The sequence below is a fragment of the Ailuropoda melanoleuca genome, chromosome 1, assembly GCF_002007445.2.
Source record: "Ailuropoda melanoleuca isolate Jingjing chromosome 1, ASM200744v2, whole genome shotgun sequence".
NCBI classification, from domain to species: domain Eukaryota; kingdom Metazoa; phylum Chordata; class Mammalia; order Carnivora; family Ursidae; genus Ailuropoda; species Ailuropoda melanoleuca.
In genome coordinates this window covers 61,630,371-61,650,629 of record NC_048218.1, presented here as the reverse complement: position 1 = coordinate 61,650,629, position 20,259 = coordinate 61,630,371, and the positions used below count along the sequence as shown (strand labels likewise).

Genomic DNA, 20,259 nt, shown 5'->3' with positions numbered 1-20,259 from the left:
TAGAAAGTAGTGAGAAATACACGCAACCTTGCTGTCCAAATATGGACTTGGCTTTGCTGTGATAACACTGGTTCTTGTGAGTGTTTTTATGCCCCCAAATTAAAAGTAAGCAGGGATGGAAGTAGTTATCGACTTTCTAAAGTCTCCCTTTCCTACTGTCTATAAAAATGTTGCAGAACCCTAGACCAGGCTGAAAACACTACTGAGAATTTTGAGAGGCTGAGAGCCCAGGGGAACACTGCATCAACTGACTCAGCAGTGTGAGCACGAAAGCACAGGGCCCCCTTGGGGCGCAGATGTGGGCTGTCCTAGGAGAGCTCACTTGCAGCACCGGGTCCAGAGTCACTGGAGGAAGGTGGTGTGGTGGTGACACTTTGTTCTTAATATTCAATTCTGCTCCAGTAGAACATGGTACCCAGGAGAACCCAAAACTAGAATACAAAGGGAAAAAAAAGACAAAAATAAGGAATTGTTTTAGAAACAGTTCATACTTGGGGAAAAAAGGATGTTAGGTTCACTCAGGCTTAGATGATGCTGATTTTTTAAGAGTAATCTCACCTTAAGAAACTTCCTGGGGCAGAGGTAATTAGCCTGCCACTCAGCAATAGCTTCTCCGTTCCCCACTTTCTTGCCCCAATCTGCCCTAGACGTCCCTGTCTGCGGGGGTTGCTCCCCTCACATCTGTGCTAAACTAGCCCCCTGGGGAGATTCTGTCTTCTTCCCACCAGGCTAATGACCTTCCAGTGGATTCCTATTTCTTGCATGTACCATTTGGAGGTACAAGTTTCTTGCTTTCTGCTGTTGAAACTCTCCTCCCATAAACCCCCTCTTTTCCCAAAAATGCCTGTGACCTGGAACGGCTGCCCCTGAAGAATGCCACAGAACTCAAGGTATTTGACTTGGGCGAGGAGTTAGAATATCTCCGTTCTAAGTGAGCTGCCACTCACTCCCTGCATCTGGAAAGTAATGATAATATTCTTCATCCGCCCCCTGAGTTAGACGACGGAATGAGAAAGAAATACTATGACCACTAATGTCTGATGTTTATTGACAACTTACTATACATCAGGCACTGTTCTGAGTGCTACACATACAAGTCCACTGAATGTTTCCAGAACCCTTTGAAGAGACCAAGGCACAAAGAAGGTAAGGAACTTACCTTAGGAGACTGGCTCCCTACCTAGCTACTGTTGTGGGGATTTAATGCTAAAAGTATTGGACATGATGCCTTGTCCATAGCAGGCCCTCAATACATTTAGTTCCTTTTGCTTCCCTCTTTTGAATTTCAAAGAGACTTACTAGATTCAGAGTCCATTCGATGCTTGTGGAAATGTCAAGTGTTTCAACTGGTCTGGAGTTTAAGAGCCTTTAAACATTATCCCACCGTTCCTGCTAGCATGGCACAGATAGAAACTTCACTGTTACCATTTTCCATTGATTCAACAAACGATCAAGCACCAGCTATGTGCACGGCTAGGCCCTGGGGATACAGAGGGCAGCTGGTTCCCAGGCTTTTGACAGAGACAAATACATCGTAGACATGAGGGTGGCATGACGGAGGTGTGTGGGGGGTGTTGCAGGACTTCCTGAGGGTGGGTGAGGAACCACAGAAGAGCTCTCAAAGGAGTTCACTTTCCCTTCCTGCCTGCCTCACTGAGCTTCTCACGCTGAACCCAGCATTTCCTCAAGTGGGGTGCACTGACACCCAAGGGACCCTTGGGGGTGTGCCGGATGTCAAGACCATTTGCATAACAATATTAAGACTTTGCCCTTCCCCCTGTTTTCCACATTTGTACTGATGGTGCAAAAGCAGTAAAACTGCTGGCAACGCAGCAGGATTCGAGGTAGAGGCACTAAACTGTGTGAGTGGCCTGTGTATCCTTCACTGCTATGTACGTGCAGTGAGAGAAAAGGCACCTTAAGAGATGTGGAGTTTTAGAATTTTGAGATTGTGTTTGATGAAGCAGCAAGAATTACTAATTTTATTAAATGTTCACCTTTGAATATACACCTTTTTTTTTTTTTTTAAGATTTATTCATTGGGGTGCCTGAGTGGCTCAGTCAGTTAAGCATCTACCTTTGGCTCAGGTCATGATCCTGGGGTCCTGGAGGTCAGCCCTGGGTGGGGCTCCCTGCTCAGCAGGGAGTCTGCTTCTCCCTCTGCCCCCTCCCCCGTTCTGCTCTCTCATTCTTTCTCTCAAATAAATAAATAAAATCTTTTTTAAAAAAGATTTGAGGGGCGCCTGGGTGGCACAGCGGTTAAGCGTCTGCCTTCCGCCCAGGGCGTGATCCCGGCGTTATGGGATCGAGCCCCACATCAGGCTCTTCTGCTGGGAGCCTGCTTCTTCCTCTCCCACTCCCCCTGCTTGTGTTCCCTCTCTCTCTGGCTGTCTCTATCTCTGTCGAATAAATAAATAAAATCTTTAAAAAAAAAAAAAAAGATTTGAGAGACAGTGCACATGTGCTCATGCACGGGGGAGGGGGGAGGAAGAGGGCAGGGGAACCCAACATGGGGCTTGATCTCACGACCGTAAGATCACGTGACCTGAGTGGAAATCAAGAGTCAGACACTTAACCAACTGAGCCACCCAGGCGCCCCTGAATATACATCTTTTTAATATTCTTGCAACGGAAAGTATGCATAAAGCAGTTTCGTTGAAAGCTGAGATCTGAGGGTTGTCTTAAGGAAAAGCACTTGTGTGATTGTTTGAGTTGTAGCCTCAACTAGGCATTTTTTTTAAGATTTTAATTTTATGTATTTGAGAGAAGAGCATGAGGGGGGAAGGGTCAGAGGGAGAAGCAGACTCCCTGCTGAGCAGGGAGCCAGATGCTGGATTCAGTCCCAGGACTCCAGATCATGACCCAGCGGAAGGCAGTCGCCCAACACCAGTTGAGCCACCCAGGTGCCCCAAGCCATTTTTTTTTAAGATTTTATTTATTATTTGAGAGTGAGAGCACCAGCTGGGAGAGGCGGAAGAGGGCCAGAGGGAAAGGGCTGAGCAGGGAGCCCGACATGGGGCTCGCTTCCAGGACCCTGGGATCAGCACCTGAGCCAAAGGCAGACGCTTAACGAGTGAGTGATCCAGGCGCCCCCGAAATAGCCATTTTTTCATGAAACGTGATTTTTACTTGAAAAAATGACTAATAGACGAGCTACAGTTATTCAGATTGGCTGTTTGGCAGACATTGTCTCAAAAATTTACAAAGTGAGTCTGCTACTTCCGGGGAAAACAACTGACAATATTTGTTGCCAGTGATCCATTTGGGCACTCAAGCAAAAATCAGGCAACTTGTTTCTGTCGTGATGGGTTGATAGCATCCCCATGATTAACGGTCTTTCCAATGTGGCAATAGCAACGAATGTGATTTTTTGGTATTGGGTAAAGAATTCAGCCAACGTTTGGAAGATCAGCATAACATAGTGAACCAATATTTTCCCAAATGACCAATGCATGATGTTATAGAATCATGGATGGGTAAAAGATTTCTGCAAATTGTAAGACAAACCAATGTGAATGTATTTTAATACAATAGAGTGAAAAGTTTGTTGACAAAGTTTTAGATTCCACATTGCAACTAACCTTTAAGAAACTGCTAGTTGTCAAGTTTTGTGTAGTACCGAAGAAGAATATTCACAATTACCTTTGGATAAGGCTATCAAAACATTCTAGTTTTTTTCAACTACCTATCAGTGTGAGGGTGGATTTTCTTCAAATCCTTCAACCTAAGCAACATACCATAACAGATTAAGTGAAGAAGCAAATATGAGGACCCAGCTGTCTTCTATTAAAACCAGACACTGAAAATACTTTTAAAAATGTAAAACAATGCTGCTTTTCTATTTTTTGTTTTGGAAAATAGTCACTTTTTTCCACAAAAATATATTGTTAATGCTAACATGTAATTAGTTTATTATTGTTATTTCAAATGAATTAATAAGTATTTTTTAAAATTCTGAGTTAATTTCCATTAGGGTAAATATAAATAGATATAGCCCCCATAAATAAAAGCTTGTTGGAGTCCTCAATAATTGTTGAGAGTGTAAAAGGGTTCTGAAAGCAAAACTTTAGAACTGCTTCCCAAATGTAATGGCTCTTCATCCTGACAGCAAATTAGAATCATATGGAAAAAAGGAAATGCTTTTTAATGCCTGGGTCCTGTGCCTGGATCCACTGGATCAGAATCTCAGAGGCTGGGGCCCAGGCATATTTTCTTTTCTCCAAGCTTCCCTGGGAAGTGGTCTCTAACCACTGAGCGATCTTTGGTATCTATAATAAACTAATGAGATCTGGAGAGCAAGGGCAGCAGGCAAGTGCTCCCCCATCAGTGGGTGGATGTGACGAGTAGGGCACATCCCTTCCCCTGGGGGGATATGAACGCCCTGCCCACCAACGGAATCCACTGTCCTTGGCCTGACACCAACAGCTTCCTGCCCAGCCCTCAGTTCTGAGGTTTTGTTTCCAGACTGCTAGTGTGGTTGGGTTAACCAGGGGCAATCTCAAGTTCTCTCCTTTGCATGGGCAGGGAAATACTCACAGTCCAGCAGAGAATGGCGAATCCAAACCAGGCCACCCCCCAGGCGTGTCGGTTCATCGGTCCAGAGATGAGTTCATAGCATCCCTGGAGAGACAGGTGATTCCACGTGGGTGTGAGAGGAACCAGAGAAAAAGATGTAAGGGATGGGCAGGAAAGCAGATTTCTATCCAGATAATACTATTCTAAAGTCTAGTTTACATAACCAGGCTCTTTCCACATCCCCGTGGACAGCCGAGTATTGATGGGGCTGTGCTGAGGGAATAGAAACAGTCCTGTTCAATAACTACTTCATATCACGTTATTTTGTGTCTTTATCACTCAGTCTAACAAGGTGCTGCTATTTTAGGCTAATGTTTTGTCATACTGAATACGTGGGCAATGTATTCTTTTTTTTAAATTGTAGTATGAAGTACAATATATTCTTAATAAAATTTGAGTATTTTTTCTCTCCCTACAGATTTTTTTGATTTTTTTTGAGAGCAGAGTTACCTTTTATTTTGTTTGTTCTTAAAAGTGCTTCTGATCTATGAAAATCAAAGGGTTTTTTTTTTTAAACCATTAAAGGAACTCCTATTTCATGCTGTCTGAATTCTCATTTGCTATCGTATTTCAACATTTCTTTATTGGATTCTAGTAAGACATTGAAAAGCCACAGTGTGCGTGCAAGCGATTCATTTTTTATTAATCAAAGCACGCATGCATGCCATAATCCACTGAGTTTTTCCATGCGGCACACTCTGTCCCAGTCGCCATGCAAACTGCTGGAGTGACACACACGCGTGGGGTTAGAGCTGCGCTCTGGGGGACCTGTGCTGACGCCCTGGGGAAGTCTAGGCAATGCGGCAGCCAGGTGGTTCCATGGACCACTGAGGTCCGGAGGGAAATGTCCTCAAAAGGCTGACCTTTTGGTGAGGCCCTGCCCAGGCGACCACTTGAGGTTCCATCTTTCTGGCCCTGCTGCAGGCCCTTGTTAACCCACTTATGCTCCCTGACTTTGCTAAGCCTTTATTTCCCCCCATTTACCCTTCTCTATCTACATTACAGGCATCTCTGTTCACCCACGCGCTCAAGTAAAAAATTTTGGAGTTATCTCTAACTGTTCCTGTCCGTTATCTCTAACTGTTCCTTATCCAACATCATATACTTAAGCAAAACCTTTTGGGCCTACTTTAACAGTATATCTCAAATGCAAACACGTATTGCTTCCTGCTACCGCTTTGGTCCACAATGGTCTCCCTCCAGAATTACTACAACCTCCTCTTAACTTTGTCTCCCTGGAGCCCGAGTCCGCTGTCGGCACCCTCCTTAGCTTTGTACAGTGCCAGAGGGATGCTTGTAAAACATAAATCAGATCACTTCAAATCCCTGCTCAAAACAAATGGCTTTCCCCCACTCTTAAAATGAAATTCTGAGTCCTCCCAGTGGCCTCCGGAGCCCTGTGTGACGAGGCTCTGCCTCTCCCTCTGAGCCTGGCATCCTCTCCCAGAGGCTGTTTCCCTGTAAAGCTAATGAGCTTAAGCTTCAGGGCTGCTTACTTATCAAGACCATTTCAAGGCCCTGTACCTAATTTTGTATGCATATTTTTAATTGTTTTTCCCAAGGAGGGATCCTTCCACAGAGATTCAAGCCCTACAAAATCTAAATCATCCTCGCCTTCTACTCTTCCTTCTCTCATTCTGGCCTTGCCATGCGGATGTCCTTGGTGTTCCTCTAAAAACCTAAGACCGCTCCTACTTAGAGCTTTGCACCTGCTGCCTTCCTTTGCTTAGAACTCTCTTCCCCAGTCTTTTTAAAGTGAGCGTCTCATATCCTCACTTGATTGAGAACTCTGTGCAAGTGTTATCCCAACGAAGTCTTTCTTGACCACCATAGAGATAAACACTCTTTCCCCGTCATTCCTGTATACTTGCCCCACTTTACTTCCGCTCATGGCATTTATCACTACCTGGAATTTATCATGTATTTGTTTGGTAACTTGTTTGGTGTCTCTCTCCCACACTACAGTACAAGTATGAGGGCAGGGATCTCATTGTGCTCATTGCTGAATCTCTAGAACCCAGCACGAGTACCTGGCACATAGTAGGCACCTAATAAACATTGATAGAATGAGCGGAGCCTGATACGAAGTAATGATTACAGCAGGAGCATCTGTGACACAGTAGCTCACAAACCCTCCTATACCCATTACTCACGGATCCTCCTGACAATGTTGGGAGGGGGTCGTTTGTCCTAATACGTACCCATAGGACCCACTTATGTCAGGTGCCAGACGCTGGGCTGGCCATTCAGCGGTGACAAGACAGACATGGGTATTGTTCTTATGGAACTTCAGACAAAAGCCCCAGTTTTTTCACCTCTTCTAATTTACTTCCTTCGCATGGTGCTTTTTTTTTTTTTTTTTTTTTTAATCTTTTTAATGGNGCTTCCCTTGATCTTCTTTAGTTCTGTGATAATGTTCCTGAGGTACGATGATCAGAATTTGCACATAGCATTTCTGGGGCAGATGGACCCAAGTAAGGATACATCTATCTGCATCTGACATGCTATGGGCAATTCTGGTGAGTTTCTGTTTTCCCCACACCTATGAGGACTTCCCTAATTTTGTTAGCCTTCATTTATGCAATGTGGATTTTGAAAACTACAATGTGGATATGAAAAAGAGAGTCATACCCTTCTTCCATCACCCCCCGCCAAACATGTCCCAGTGCCTGCTTTGGGCCAGCAGTATGTGAAGAACTGAGACGCAGAAGTGAGTAGCGTACAGTCTTTGAGGAGACGCAGAAAAAGTGGACTTGTGAGCAAATACCTACAATATGGCTCAAGGCGTCAACTGCAGTAGTAGGAGTAAAGGATAGGAAGTACTGGGCGACATATTTAACTTGGTGAGAAGGGATTGCTATAGGAGAAGTAGCAGGACCTGCAGCTCAGAAAGAAGGGTGGTGTGTGGGAATCTGGGGCACGGGGAGAGGGAGAAGTGGAAAGGACGAGTAGGTAAGAGAGTATGTCGAGGGTGAAGAACGAGTGAGATTGAAGAGGAGGAGCACAGGATGCTGGGGACAGAGGAATTTCAGGTGCAGGACTTGGGTAGGGGAGTAGGGTTGCGTGATGGTAAGTTTGTAGTTGTGCTGTAGCTGGTGGGTAGAGGAGGTAGAAATGTTAAGGACAGGTGAGGCCAAGAAACCTCAAGGGAGGAGGTGGGAAGGGTTGTCAAAACTCATGGGGAGGTCCCTCGCTGCTAGAAACATCACATGTCCTAGGGAGATCACCCGATTATCTGAGGGCAAATACCCTGTTCTGTCCCTTTCACAGAGACAATGCAGTTTATATGCAATCCAATCCAATCAAGATACGTTTGTGTGGGTCCGTGCCAAGGCTGAAATACTGAAAGCATGTATTACTCCTGAGAGTGCTCATTAGACTGCATACTGTGATTATAAGGAATACATTTAATTTTTAGAGCAGTCCGAATGTAACTGATTGAAATGACACCAAAACAACCTTGCTGAAAAGCTAGATAGGGTTGCTTTGAAGGACTCTGCAGAATAATCTGCATCACTCCCATGCCCTTTTCTGGATGAATGCAACCGATCCTAGTCCAGGCACCCTCCTGGCGATGGCACGATCTTCAGCTGTTCGGTGACCTTCACTCTGAAAGCGCACTCTGTATTGTTTACTCCCGGACTAAGGAGTCTGATGTTTCTCAATATTTAATGAACTGGCACACAACCAGCTTCCCTCAAAGTGGTAACTCGCAAAGCAGTGTAAGTATTTCGGAGGCTGGCTACAAGTATAGGAGAATTCTCCTCAGGCTTTTTGGGACTATTTCCAAGTTCTTTCTTGGCTTACAGTCTGGGCTTCAGAGCCAGATGGCTTGGGTTTGAATTCTGACTCAACCTTTTACTAGCCGAGTGACCTTGGGCAAGGTACTTATATCTCCATGTCTCAGTTCCTCGTCCATAAAATAAGAATCACACTGGCACCTACATTTGAGCCTTAAATGAGTTAATAATATATGTTATGGCACTTGGAGTGGTATCTGCCTTTAGTTAGTACTCAATACATGTTAGTTTTCAGGATCATTATATCGTTCTCATCAGGCTGGAAACACTGTCTCAAAAACCATCTGTATATAAACTGCCTTCTACCCAAATCATCGACTTCATATTCAATTAAGACTATCCTATATTACCACTGAATAATGAAGGCAGTTGTACAATTACTGCATTTACCGTCAGCCATTGCCATTGCTTTGGCACTAGCAAAACATTCTTTTCGTATACACCCCTTCCGATTTACATTTTGCAAAAATAGAACAAATCTTTGTTTAATGGAAATCATTTCTGAAATAGCAAGTATATATTCTCTTGTACAAATAGTCTGCATTTAAACAAAGTTGGACTTTGCTATTGCAATTCTCAGGTTCTGTTAATTTTATTACAATGTCGATTTTCCCCAGAACAGCCCTAGATTAGCATCCTCATTTTACTGACTGAGAAAGAAATAGTTGACGTGAGGTTTAGGAAAAAGGATGCAGGTTCTTCATGAGAGACCTTTACCTATAGTTAACCAGTATTTCCCTCATAAAGAACAGAACACAGTTCTGGCAGGTGTTGGGCAGGGAGGACTCACCTGCTGGTGGTAGTAACCAGGCACCCCTAGTTTGCAGGCCTCCAGGTTGAGAGGTTCTTTAAGATTGGTCATCACACAGCACTGACGAGGCCAGGGATAGTCGGCATCGTTATTCACGGTCCGGAAGGCAGACGTATATTTCTGCCAGTCTGATGGACCATTTACACCACAGCAGTGGTCCTGTCAGCAGAGGACAGAGACAAAATTCTCTTCCGTGCTCCTTGCTAGAACATCAATGTAGCCACTGAGATTTTATGGTGAAAGAAGATATGGAAAGTGTACCATATCTTACACTTACTAGAATTCCCCAAACAAGAGCTGAGGGTATCACTAACCTACATTTTAAAGCCTACAAAATGCTTCAACATTTGTTACTCTGCCAGCCACTAATGAGCTCTGTAACCTCTGAGGAGTTCAACTCCCTACTATGCCTCATTTTCCTTCACTGAAAAAAATGGCCTTGTTTCCTTCACACAGTCCATGGTCCTCAGAATTCCTGTGAGGATTAAATTAGCCAATGTGCCTGACCTGTCTAGTACAGTGCCTGACTCATAGTAAACCCTTAATTATTATTAATACTAATATCTTGATATAGCAATGGGAGGGAAGTATGATTATTCTCATATGACATATGAGCAAATTGAGAGTCAGAAAATTAAAATTTTTAGTGGTGAAGAAGTGATGAGTAATTCTTCTTGTTTTACATTTCTGTACTTTTAACATTTTCTAGAGTAGTTGTGTATTACTTTTATAATGGGAGAAAATAAACTGGAAGAAAATGACCCAAACCTGGTGGCACACAGCTACGCCTCTACATAGGAGAGGAAGAGCAAGCAACACATAGCTAATATCCTCACCCTCTGGATACAGTTGAGGAGAGAGGATAAAACATACTTCATACACTTTCCTTCCTTTGTAGAAATTCTGCTAAAATGTTTCAAGGGAAGAAATTAAAATGACAGACCCCTCTCAACTTTCAGAATGAATTACTTTCAAATAAAGTTGATGGTAAATTAACTGTCTTTATTTTTATTTTATTTTATTTATTTATTTGAGAGCAAGAGAGAAAGAGGGCACAAGCAGGGTGGGGGGCTGAGGGAGAAGCAGACTCCACACTGAGGAGGGAGCCCAACACGGGGCTCAATCCCAAGATCCTGGGATCATGACCTGAGTTAAAGACAAACACTTAACCAACTGAAGCCACCCAGGCACTCCAAATCAGCTGTCTTTAAAGCATATCCTATTTTCCCTGGATTATGGAAAATATCTTGCTAAGAAAAATAATTATCCTGTATTTAGATCTGGGCTTTTTTGGGGAAAAAATGGTTAAGCTCAGACTGGGTTTTTAAAAGTTGGTAGGAAGATTTTTCAGATGTGTAGGCATTTGCATTTTCATTTGAAGAGCTTAGTTCTTGCTAGCAGAGTGGAAAAAGTACATGACCTATGGTCAGAAGAGTGATAGAAAGTAAAAAAGTGCCAGTGAATCAGAGGTTCTCATGGGGTAAAAAGAATGACTGGAATGGGAATATTCAGATAAATGAAGGAAGGGATAGAGGATTGAGGGTAAAGAGACATCAAAGAGGGGGCAAAGCCTATAAGGGAGTTTGCTGATGATGTGCTGTGTGCCAGTGGAGGGGGAGGGGAGGCAGGGGGCGGTGTGAGAGTTGGGTCAGATTAGGGCTTATGTAGGGATAGACATTTACATACATAAGGCAATGTAAGGGTAACAGTGGATATTCTGAAAGGCTTGGATTTTTGATGATATTTAAGGTAAATTTGCATATAAAGTATGATGGCCAGTTATAGAAAAGTGGGCAATCAAGTCAAGTCGTAGCCCATGGTTCTTGGCAGCACTCGCCCTTCGGTAATAAAGAAGCAAAATAGGCAATAATCGCCACTTGAGTTCTCTGTGATGCAGAGGAAGCAAACTCATTCAGTGGAAGTGATGCTTGAGTTCTAAGAGGCAGTGTGTGATTTATCTAAATTTCTTGACAATGTCATTATCCCTAAATGGAAGTTAATCAACATCATGGCTTGAAAATAAAAGATCTAGGGGTCCCCCTGAGTGATGTACACACAAGAGGAATAGATAAGAAGAATAAATGAACTTGCCTATGTCCTGTCTCTTTTATTCTTTTCTCCTTTTTTTTTTTTTTTGAGAGAGAGAGAGAGCGCAAGCCTGTGTGAGCAGGAGGGGTGGGACAGAGGGAGAGGGAGAGGGAGAATCTTAAGCAGGCTCCATGCCCAGCCCGATGCAGGGCTCTACCTCATGACCTTGAGATCATGACCGGAGCTGAAATCAAGAGTCACGACACTTAACCGACTGAGCCACGCAGGTGCCCAGTCCAGTCTCTTTTTGAACGAGACTGCCCTAGAGGCTGTGATCCCCGCTCTTTGACTTCACTCCCAACCATACCCTCACTCCCGGATACTGGTTTAGGTACAGAATGCTATCTCCCCAAGACTGCCGGCATTACCTGGAGCATGAGTCTGTCCCAGGTCTTGGTGACTCCGTTATTTTTCCATTGGTCATCATTGTTTGGAGGGCTATTGTTTTGGTACCTCTCCAGCATCTGTTTCAGGAAGAGGTTGGGTGTGAACTATGGTGGGAGGAGACAAAAAAAGGAGAGTTAGCACACTCATCCCCAAGGAAGAAAATGATTTGCTCAGCCTGTTGCTAGGGGCACTGAACAGTGTCTCCCGGAGTAAAACTGAGAGGCACTGAGAAGCGGCGGGGTGGGGGTGAGGCTGCTCTGGAAGGCTGAAGTCCCCATGAAGGGAGAAGACACCCCTCACCCCCATCTTCAAAGAAATCCCAGTGAGACCAGGGTGAGCAGGCATTTTAGAGCGGCTTAGGCTAGGAAATGGAGAACAGGTGAGAAGGCAAGGTGCTGAATTGAGAGGAAGTCTTAGATGTGGTGGATTATTGACCATCCTGTGGGAGGGCAGAGTGGGCAGAGCACAGCCGTGTAAACTTGGGCCCGGGAGTTACTCTGCATGGACTCAGGATTCTCCTCTTTCCCTTACCAGCTGTGTAACCTTGGACAAGTTACTTTGCCTTTTTAAGTCTCATTTCTTTATCTTAAAAGTGACCATTGTGATAATACCTATTTCAAAGGGTTATTCTGAGGATTAAGTAAACTTGTAGAATTAATATTAATGCACATTAGAGTGCCTGGTACAGAGTAAGGGCTTAATACATGTCAGCTATTATATTGTTATGATGATAATGACGACTCCTGTGATCATTTTCGTTCTGTGCTTTTTGTGATTGAACTCACGAAGTCTCGTTGTGTCGCCGCTGTGATACAAGACGCCACTTCAAAGCCGTATACTATAAACATCAGGATGAAATACTGGAAGGGAAACAAATGGGAAAAAAAAATTACATTTATCTCCAAAGAGAGAGTTTAAAAAAAATAACTGCTATATTTTTCAGCACATTCATCTAAGTATTAACCATCTAATTATTAACGTAATTATTCAACAACCCCTCGTTGATCAGCTGTTTGGACCAAGACTTGGTGGCAGGTGCTAGTCAGCTCAATCCCCTCCTTATGCCCAGAGAACAGATGACTATTGAATACAGAGCTTTCTCAGCCCAGTACCTTGCATTTCTATTTTAACTGAGAAAAACAAACACAAGAGAATGAACTGCTGTGTGCACGCACGCGTATGCACGCGTCTCTGTGTGCGTGTGTGTGTGTGCGTGTGTGTTGGTTCAATGGCTGGCAAGAGAGTCCTGGTGGGTCAGACACTGCATAGAGCTTCATAAATCCCCTCTCGCTGACGGCAATTTTCAGCTGTTTGGACCAAGACTTGGTGGCAGGTGCTAGTCAGCTCAATCCCCTCCTTATGCCCAGAGAACAGATGACTATTGAATACAGAGCTTTCTCAGCCCAGTACCTTGCATTTCTATTTTAACTGAGAAAAACAAACACAAGAGAATGAACTGCTGTGTGCACGCACGCGTATGCACGCGTCTCTGTGTGCGTGTGTGTGTGTGCGTGTGTGTTGGTTCAATGGCTGGCAAGAGAGTCCTGGTGGGTCAGACACTGCATAGAGCTTCATAAATCCCCTCTCGCTGACGGCAATTTTCTTTATGGTTTACCGAAACCTTAGAATTACGGAGGTCAGGAGAAGATGACCCGGATCGTGTTTAACATCCATCGCCGCTCCTGACAAGGGTCCAGTCCGACCAGAGAGGACCGGGCCACGTCCGGGTACACAGCCCTTTGTCAGCACTCTTCTCTCAACCCCCAGCCTTCCAGGTACCAGTCAGGCCAGCGGAACGCACCTCGCTGTGTGTTGCCGTTGTGTGTCTGTGTGCCCTTGTGTGTCGCACGATGCTTCCCCACCACACTGTCTCGATTTATGACTGAAAAATATCTGAACAGCAAGTGGCCTCAATCTGGGGTGGGAACTATTTGCAAGGGTCTGTCTCTGCTTTCCTCGGTCTTGCATATCCGCTTTGGGTCCCCGGGTTCTTCTAGGGAAGGGGCGCCACAGTCAGTGTGGGTGGCGGAGGGCAAGGAACGCTGTGCTCTCTCCCCCGGGGGGATGGCTCTCTGAGCAGGACTCTGGGCTGCCCTAACGACTCAGCTGCTCCTCACAGAAGGGCTGTGGCAGCAGCAGGAGCACCGTCAGAGGCCGCCTAACATTTGCTGCCTTGTTTCTTGTCAAGAGCCTTGGTGGTTGGGGGCACCTGGCTGGCTCAGTCCCTACAGCATGTGACGCTTGATCTTGGGGTTGTGAGTTCAAGCCCCACCTCGGGTGTAGGAATTACTTAAAAATAAAATCCTTAAAAGAAAAAAAAAAGAGCTTTGATGGCTCTTCTTTTTTCTTTTTTTTTTTTTGAAGATTTTATTTATTTGTTTGATAGAGAGACAGCAAGAGNTATAAGAAAAAAAAAAAAAGAGCTTTGATGGCTCTTCTTTTTTCTTTTTTTTTTTGAAGATTTTATTTATTTGTTTGATAGAGAGCCAGCAAGAGAGGGAACACAAGCTAGGGGAGTGTGAGAGGGAGAAGCAGGCTTCCCCCAAGCAGGGAGCCCGATGTGGGGCTTGATCCCAGGATCCTGGGAGACCTTAACGACTGAGCCACCCAGGAGCCCCTGATGGCTCTTCTTAAAGGGGCCTGGAAACCCCTTAGAGACACTCCAGAAAGGAGGCCCCGGGATGCAGGGGTTTTCTCCATCAGCCCCCAAGAAGGTGCCTTGCTTCTTCTGTTTGCAGGGCACGGTGAAGCATGTTGCCTCCTGGCTGTGTCAAGCATACACGGCTGGCCCAAAGGCAGACCAGGATGCAGGTGAAACGGTNGAGACCAGGATGCAGGTGAAACTGTCTCTGAGGACACTTGCCCCTCCTCTCCCTTTCCCTGCATTCTTCTCCTCACCAGAAAAAGTGGGTGCTTTTGTCCTGGAATTAACTCATGCTAAAGGAATCAGAGAATGTAAAGGTTCTGCATTCCCTGGGTGCCAGGACAATGTTTAGATCGCAGGAAAAGTAAACCAACAAGCATCTTAAGTTGCTGGGCTTGTTCCATAAAGATGTAACTCAGGTCCTGCAGCATTGGGTAGGAGATTTATTTCAGGGTGGGGAGTGGGGGTGGGACCCGATTGCAGTGTGAGAAACCATTGTTCTGAGCATGGGGCAAAGAACAGAGGTCTAGACCCAATGTCAAGGGTTCTTAGCTCAGCTGGCAGCAAACTGGCTTCCATCTACGCAGGCCAGGCATGCCCTTGTTGCCTGTGGCTAAGGGCAGAAGCCCGTCTGCAGGTGCACAGCGTTAAAGCCTCTGCAGGCAGGTGGGAGCTGAGGCTGTCCTCTACAGTGCTATGCAGCAGGGTTTCCTAGGGTCCCTGAAAAGTAGACTGAATGCAAAATATACAAAATGCAGGTCGTTTTACAAAATCATCAGCCTTGAGCTCAAAAATGTCTGAAAAACCTCATGTTTTCTCTTTAAAAAATCATGCAAATTTTGTACTTTATATCCTAAAATGCCAATGATTAATATGAAAACAATACTTTAGACCACTTATTGTCAAGAGAAAAAAATCTAATGATCATGTTCTCACTCTGTCTCTCCCTTGGCCTATGTAGCTCCCGGCTGTACCTGCTGGATGTGTGCAGACACTGGATAGTGAAGCACAGATCTGGAAAATACTCAAAAGGGTCATGCCCAGGTTTCTCCCCTGTGGGTTCTCTGTACTGGAATCTTCTGGACTTGCAATGGTGGAGGACATCCTTGCCCCCATGTGGACAGGCTTCACTGCAGGGGGAGTCTTAACCTCCTTCTCACTCCTCACCTGGCTCTCTCAGCTCCCACCTGCTCCACTACAAGCCAAATCACTGTCCTCAGGGAAGAAGAAACAGTCCATCACAATTGATCCCAGAGGCAACTGTAGAGAGTTTTAAGGTCTCACCGCCAGAAGAATTTTCCTGTTGGATTTCATGATGCCTACAATGCCTAGAACGGACAGGCAGAAGAGGCAGATGCCGACGAACATGCCAATCCAGGCTGCCCCGTAGATGTCATCATTGTCAGTGGCCTCAAGCAGCGGGTAGAGGCTGTGCTGGTCAGATACAAAGAAGATGCACTCTGCGGTCAGGGCAAGGCCACACATCTGGGGGCAGAGGGCGTTTGGTCAGGCCGGTGGTCAGGAGAGCAGCATTGGAAAAGGGATGCAGAACAGTGGGGAGGGGGTTGTGAGAGAGACTCACTCTGTCCCTGCATAGGCTCAAAGCGATGGACTTAAACTCATTACTAGGAAACCAAACACCCCTTTCCATCCTGTTAATAAGTTGTATGCTTCCTCCCACGTGTTGCTCTGTCTTATTGCTATTTAGGAAAAGATCCAGGCAATTTTAGACCATCGAGAGTCCTTGGGACATGAACCACTCAAATGACATCTTCTTGTATGGAGATAACCTCCCACCCCCACTCCCACTGCCCCTCGCCCAAATTCCTGGATTATAATATTTAAACTAGTCCTGGTCGTACTCATCCGTGCCAGAGAACCATTGAGCATTAGGGCTGGAAGGAACCTTGGTGGTTATCTTTCCCACCCCCTGCATCTTATAGATGAGGGCTCTTGGCCTTGAAAGCCAATGACTTGTCCAGAGTCCCGGAGTGGGAGGCTGGGGTGGGCCTAGAGCCAGTGATCCTGACTCTTGAGAGCTCAGTCAGCACACCGAGCCCACAAAACCTGGACTCGGAGTCACTCTCACATNCTCGGAGCCACTCTCACATCCTGTACTGGCCTCTGTGTGATAAGGATGTGTAAGTGCAAACATCTGTCCCCAACAGCCTTACCAGAAGAGTTCCACAGAAATCAAACAGGTGAAATACGAAAGAAACACCAAAGTGTGCATGTGGTGGGAATGTTTGGACACTGACCATGGTGGACGTGGTTTTTTTCAGATTCTTGCGTGTTAAAGCTGGGAGGATGATATTCTTTTATTTATTCTATTTTAAATCATGGTCTTTCAACATATTACATAGTTATGTATGATTATTTATATAAGTTCTAGCTAACATATTTTACTAACACATTTCCTGGAATGAAGAAAAGAGAGAGGAAGCCAGTAATTATATCATTATTTTCCTTAAACTCTCACTTTTGATTAATCCAAAAACTGTGATTACAGAAGGAACAGAATTTCCTGAAAAGTACTTGTTACTTACACCAACAATCACATTTCCAAAAATCAGCAGGCCCTGGAAGCAATGAACGGTGGAGTCGTCTTTGGCCATCTTCAGGATTTCACACAAGCTGGAGACACAGTGGAGAACATTACAACTGAATAGGACCAGGTGACAAATGCTGCTCCAAGTTCCACGACATGACTATGTCACACCATCACGGTTCACCTTCTTGCGTTTGAAATCATCCAAACCAAAGTGAGGGAATCATTTAGCAAGGGCGGGAATTTGCTTACTAAGCTCAGGAATCACTGTAACTTTTTTTTTAAAACGTAATTTTATAAACAAGAATAAAAAGGAAAGCTTGCTGGAGTCTAATCAGTGACTTTCAGTGGTCCTTTAAGGTGTGGAATATACAGACTGCACGCATCTGCGTGATGAACTGAGGTCCTGCACATCGACCAGGGCAGACGTGGGGTGCTGAGGACCGGGCAGGGGCCCTGGCATGGCTCTTCCTGCCCTCAGTCATGGCGAACTGAAACCCAAAAGGTAAACCCATGGCCAGAGTTGGCAGATGGGGCCCATATGCACTACAGGCAGCTGTTAAAAGCCATTATTATCAGAATATTTTGTTACCTTCAAAAATAGTTGGCAATTTAAAAAGTACCCTATTTACCCAAAGGATGCAAAAATACAGATTCAAAGGGGCACCTGTACCCTGATGTTTACAGCAGCACTATCAACAATAGCCAAACTATGGAAAGAGCCCAAATGTCCATCAACTGATGACTGGATAAAGATGTGTATCAGAATATTACTCAGCCATCAAAAAGAATGAAATCTTGCCATTTGCAATGACATGAATGGACCTAGAGCGTATTTTGCTAAGCGAAATAAATCAATCAGAGAAAGACAATTATCATATGATTACACTCATATGTGGAATTTAAGAAACAAAACAGGTGAGCATAGGAGAAGGGAAGGGAAAATAAGATAAAAACAGAGAGGGAGGCAAACCATAAGAGACTCTTAACTANAGAGAACAAACTGAGGGTTGCTGGAGGGGAGGTGGGAGGATGGAGGAACTGGGTGATAGGCATTAAGGAGGGCACTTAGTGTAATGAGCACGGGGTGTTATATGAAACTGATGAATCACTAAATTCTACTCCTGAAACCAACACTACACTAAATGTTAACTAACTTGAATTTAAATAAAAACTTGGAAAAATAAATAAGGAAGTAAAAATAGAAGGTACCCTGTTGTACAAGGCGGGGCGTGGGAGAAGAGGGGCTGACATATCGTTCCTTCCATGTGCCGCTGTCCTCCGTGCTTCCCCCACACACATCTCACTCTCATAGCCCAAGATTAGGTAGAAAAAGAAAAAAGGTGAGGAGCCTCATTCTGCAGATGAGGAAACTGAAGCTTTAATTTAGGTAATTAAAGTCCACAGGGCCGTGCAACCAGTAAGTGGAGGAGCGAGGCTGGAGACCTTGGTCTGCGTGACTCTGGAGCCCAAGTTCATCCCCCAGCCCGCACTGGCTCCCAGAAATTATTTATGTGGTTTAATGCTTTGTATGGCCCTAAAAATAAGTGGGCTTCTCTTTCCCTGAGGAGTCTCTGGAAGGAAGATGAGGCTAAGTGTTTGGGTTAATTACTTTAGCTTCTGTACTTCAAATACCTTCAGAAAAGCCATCCAGATCTCTTACTGTGGTATTGATTTAAGTAACTGATCACTTCCTGCATTCCTGCTCTAAATCAAAATGTATTAAATGATACANTTCCTGGATTATAATATTTAAACTAGTCCTGGTCGTACTCATCCATGCCAGAGAACCATTGAGCATTAGGGCTGGAAGGAACCTTGGTGGTTATCTTTCCCACCCCCTGCATCTTATAGATGAGGGCTCTTGGCCTTGAAAGCCAATGACTTGTCCAGAGTCACGTGGAGTGGGAGGCCGGGGTGGGCCTAGAGCCAGTGATCCTGACTCTTGAGAGCTCAGTCAGCACACCGAGCCCACAAAACCTGGACTCGGAGTCACTCTCACATCCTGTACTGGCCTCTGTGTGATAAGGATGTGTAAGTGCAAACATCTGTCCCCAACAGCCTTACCAGAAGAGTTCCACAGAAATCAAACAGGTGAAATACGAAAGAAACACCAAAGTGTGCATGTGGTGGGAATGTTTGGACACTGACCATGGTGGACGTGGTTTTTTTCAGATTCTTGCGTGTTAAAGCTGGGAGGATGATATTCTTTTATTTATTCTATTTTAAATCATGGTCTTTCAACATATTACATAGTTATGTATGATTATTTATATAAGTTCTAGCTAACATATTTTACTAACACATTTCCTGGAATGAAGAAAAGAGAGAGGAAGCCAGTAATTATATCATTATTTTCCTTAAACTCTCACTTTTGATTAATCCAAAAACTGTGATTACAGAAGGAACAGAATTTCCTGAAAAGTACTTGTTACTTACACCAACAATCACATTTCCAAAAATCAGCAGGCCCTGGAAGCAATGAACGGTGGAGTCGTCTTTGGCCATCTTCAGGATTTCACACAAGCTGGAGACACAGTGGAGAACATTACAACTGAATAGGACCAGGTGACAAATGCTGCTCCAAGTTCCACGACATGACTATGTCACACCATCACGGTTCACCTTCTTGCGTTTGAAATCATCCAAACCAAAGTGAGGGAATCATTTAGCAAGGGCGGGAATTTGCTTACTAAGCTCAGGAATCACTGTAACTTTTTTTTTTAAACGTAATTTTATAAATAAGAATAAAAAGGAAAGCTTGCTGGAGTCTAATCAGTGACTTTCAGTGGTCCTTTAAGGTGTGGAATATACAGACTGCATGCATCTGCGTGATGAACTGAGGTCCTGCACATCGACCAGGGCAGACGTGGGGTGCTGAGGACCGGGCAGGGGCCCTGGCATGGCTCTTCCTGCCCTCAGTCATGGCGAACTGAAACCCAAAAGGTAAACCCATGGCCAGAGTTGGCAGATGGGGCCCATATGCACTACAGGCAGCTGTTAAAAGCCATTATTATCAGAATATTTTGTTACCTTCAAAAATAGTTGGCAATTTAAAAAGTACCCTATTTACCCAAAGGATGCAAAAATACAGATTCAAAGGGGCACCTGTACCCTGATGTTTACAGCAGCACTATCAACAATAGCCAAACTATGGAAAGAGCCCAAATGTCCATCAACTGATGACTGGATAAAGATGTGTATCAGAATATTACTCAGCCATCAAAAAGAATGAAATCTTGCCATTTGCAATGACATGAATGGACCTAGAGCGTATTTTGCTAAGCGAAATAAATCAATCAGAGAAAGACAATTATCATATGATTACACTCATATGTGTAATTTAAGAAACAAAACAGGTGAGCATAGGAGAAGGGAAGGGAAAATAAGATAAAAACAGAGAGGG

The 20,259-nt window shown here is 44.5% G+C and overlaps 1 protein-coding gene across 3 annotated transcripts; it reads right to left on the bottom strand.

Annotated features, from left to right (window-relative positions):
- Positions 1-266: 266 nt before the first annotated feature.
- Positions 267-19,531, bottom strand: UPK1B (uroplakin 1B). 3 transcript variants are annotated; one of them, XM_034658914.1, is made up of 7 exons: positions 16,852-17,089; positions 15,590-15,790; positions 12,447-12,521; positions 11,643-11,765; positions 9,166-9,345; positions 4,537-4,620; positions 267-431 (listed from the first exon to the last, which is right to left on the bottom strand). In XM_034658914.1, exons 1-7 carry the CDS (start codon positions 16,918-16,920, stop codon positions 381-383), a joined length of 783 nt encoding a protein of 260 aa, XP_034514805.1. In that variant the 5' UTR covers positions 16,921-17,089; the 3' UTR covers positions 267-380. The 3 variants fall into 3 exon arrangements, with proteins under 3 accessions (XP_034514805.1, XP_034514803.1, XP_034514795.1); XM_034658912.1 differs by lacking the exons at positions 267-431; positions 16,852-17,089 and adding an exon at positions 19,293-19,531 and having other exon boundaries at positions 4,415-4,620; XM_034658904.1 differs by lacking the exon at positions 267-431 and having other exon boundaries at positions 4,415-4,620.
- Between the last annotated feature and the right edge of the window lie 728 nt (positions 19,532-20,259).

Bases quoted from the DNA above. Each gene is read 5' to 3' on its own strand.
- UPK1B (XM_034658912.1), bottom strand. From the start codon at position 19,361: ATGGCCAAAGACGACTCCACCGTTCATTGCTTCCAGGGCCTGCTGATT. The intron at 15,791-19,292 runs GTAAGTAACAAG...CTCTGCCCCCAG, and splicing joins TTGGAAATGTGATTGTTGGT to ATGTGTGGCCTTGCCCTGAC. The intron at 9,346-11,642 runs GTAATGCCGGCA...CTCTGCTGACAG, and splicing joins GGGACAGACTCATGCTCCAG to GACCACTGCTGTGGTGTAAA.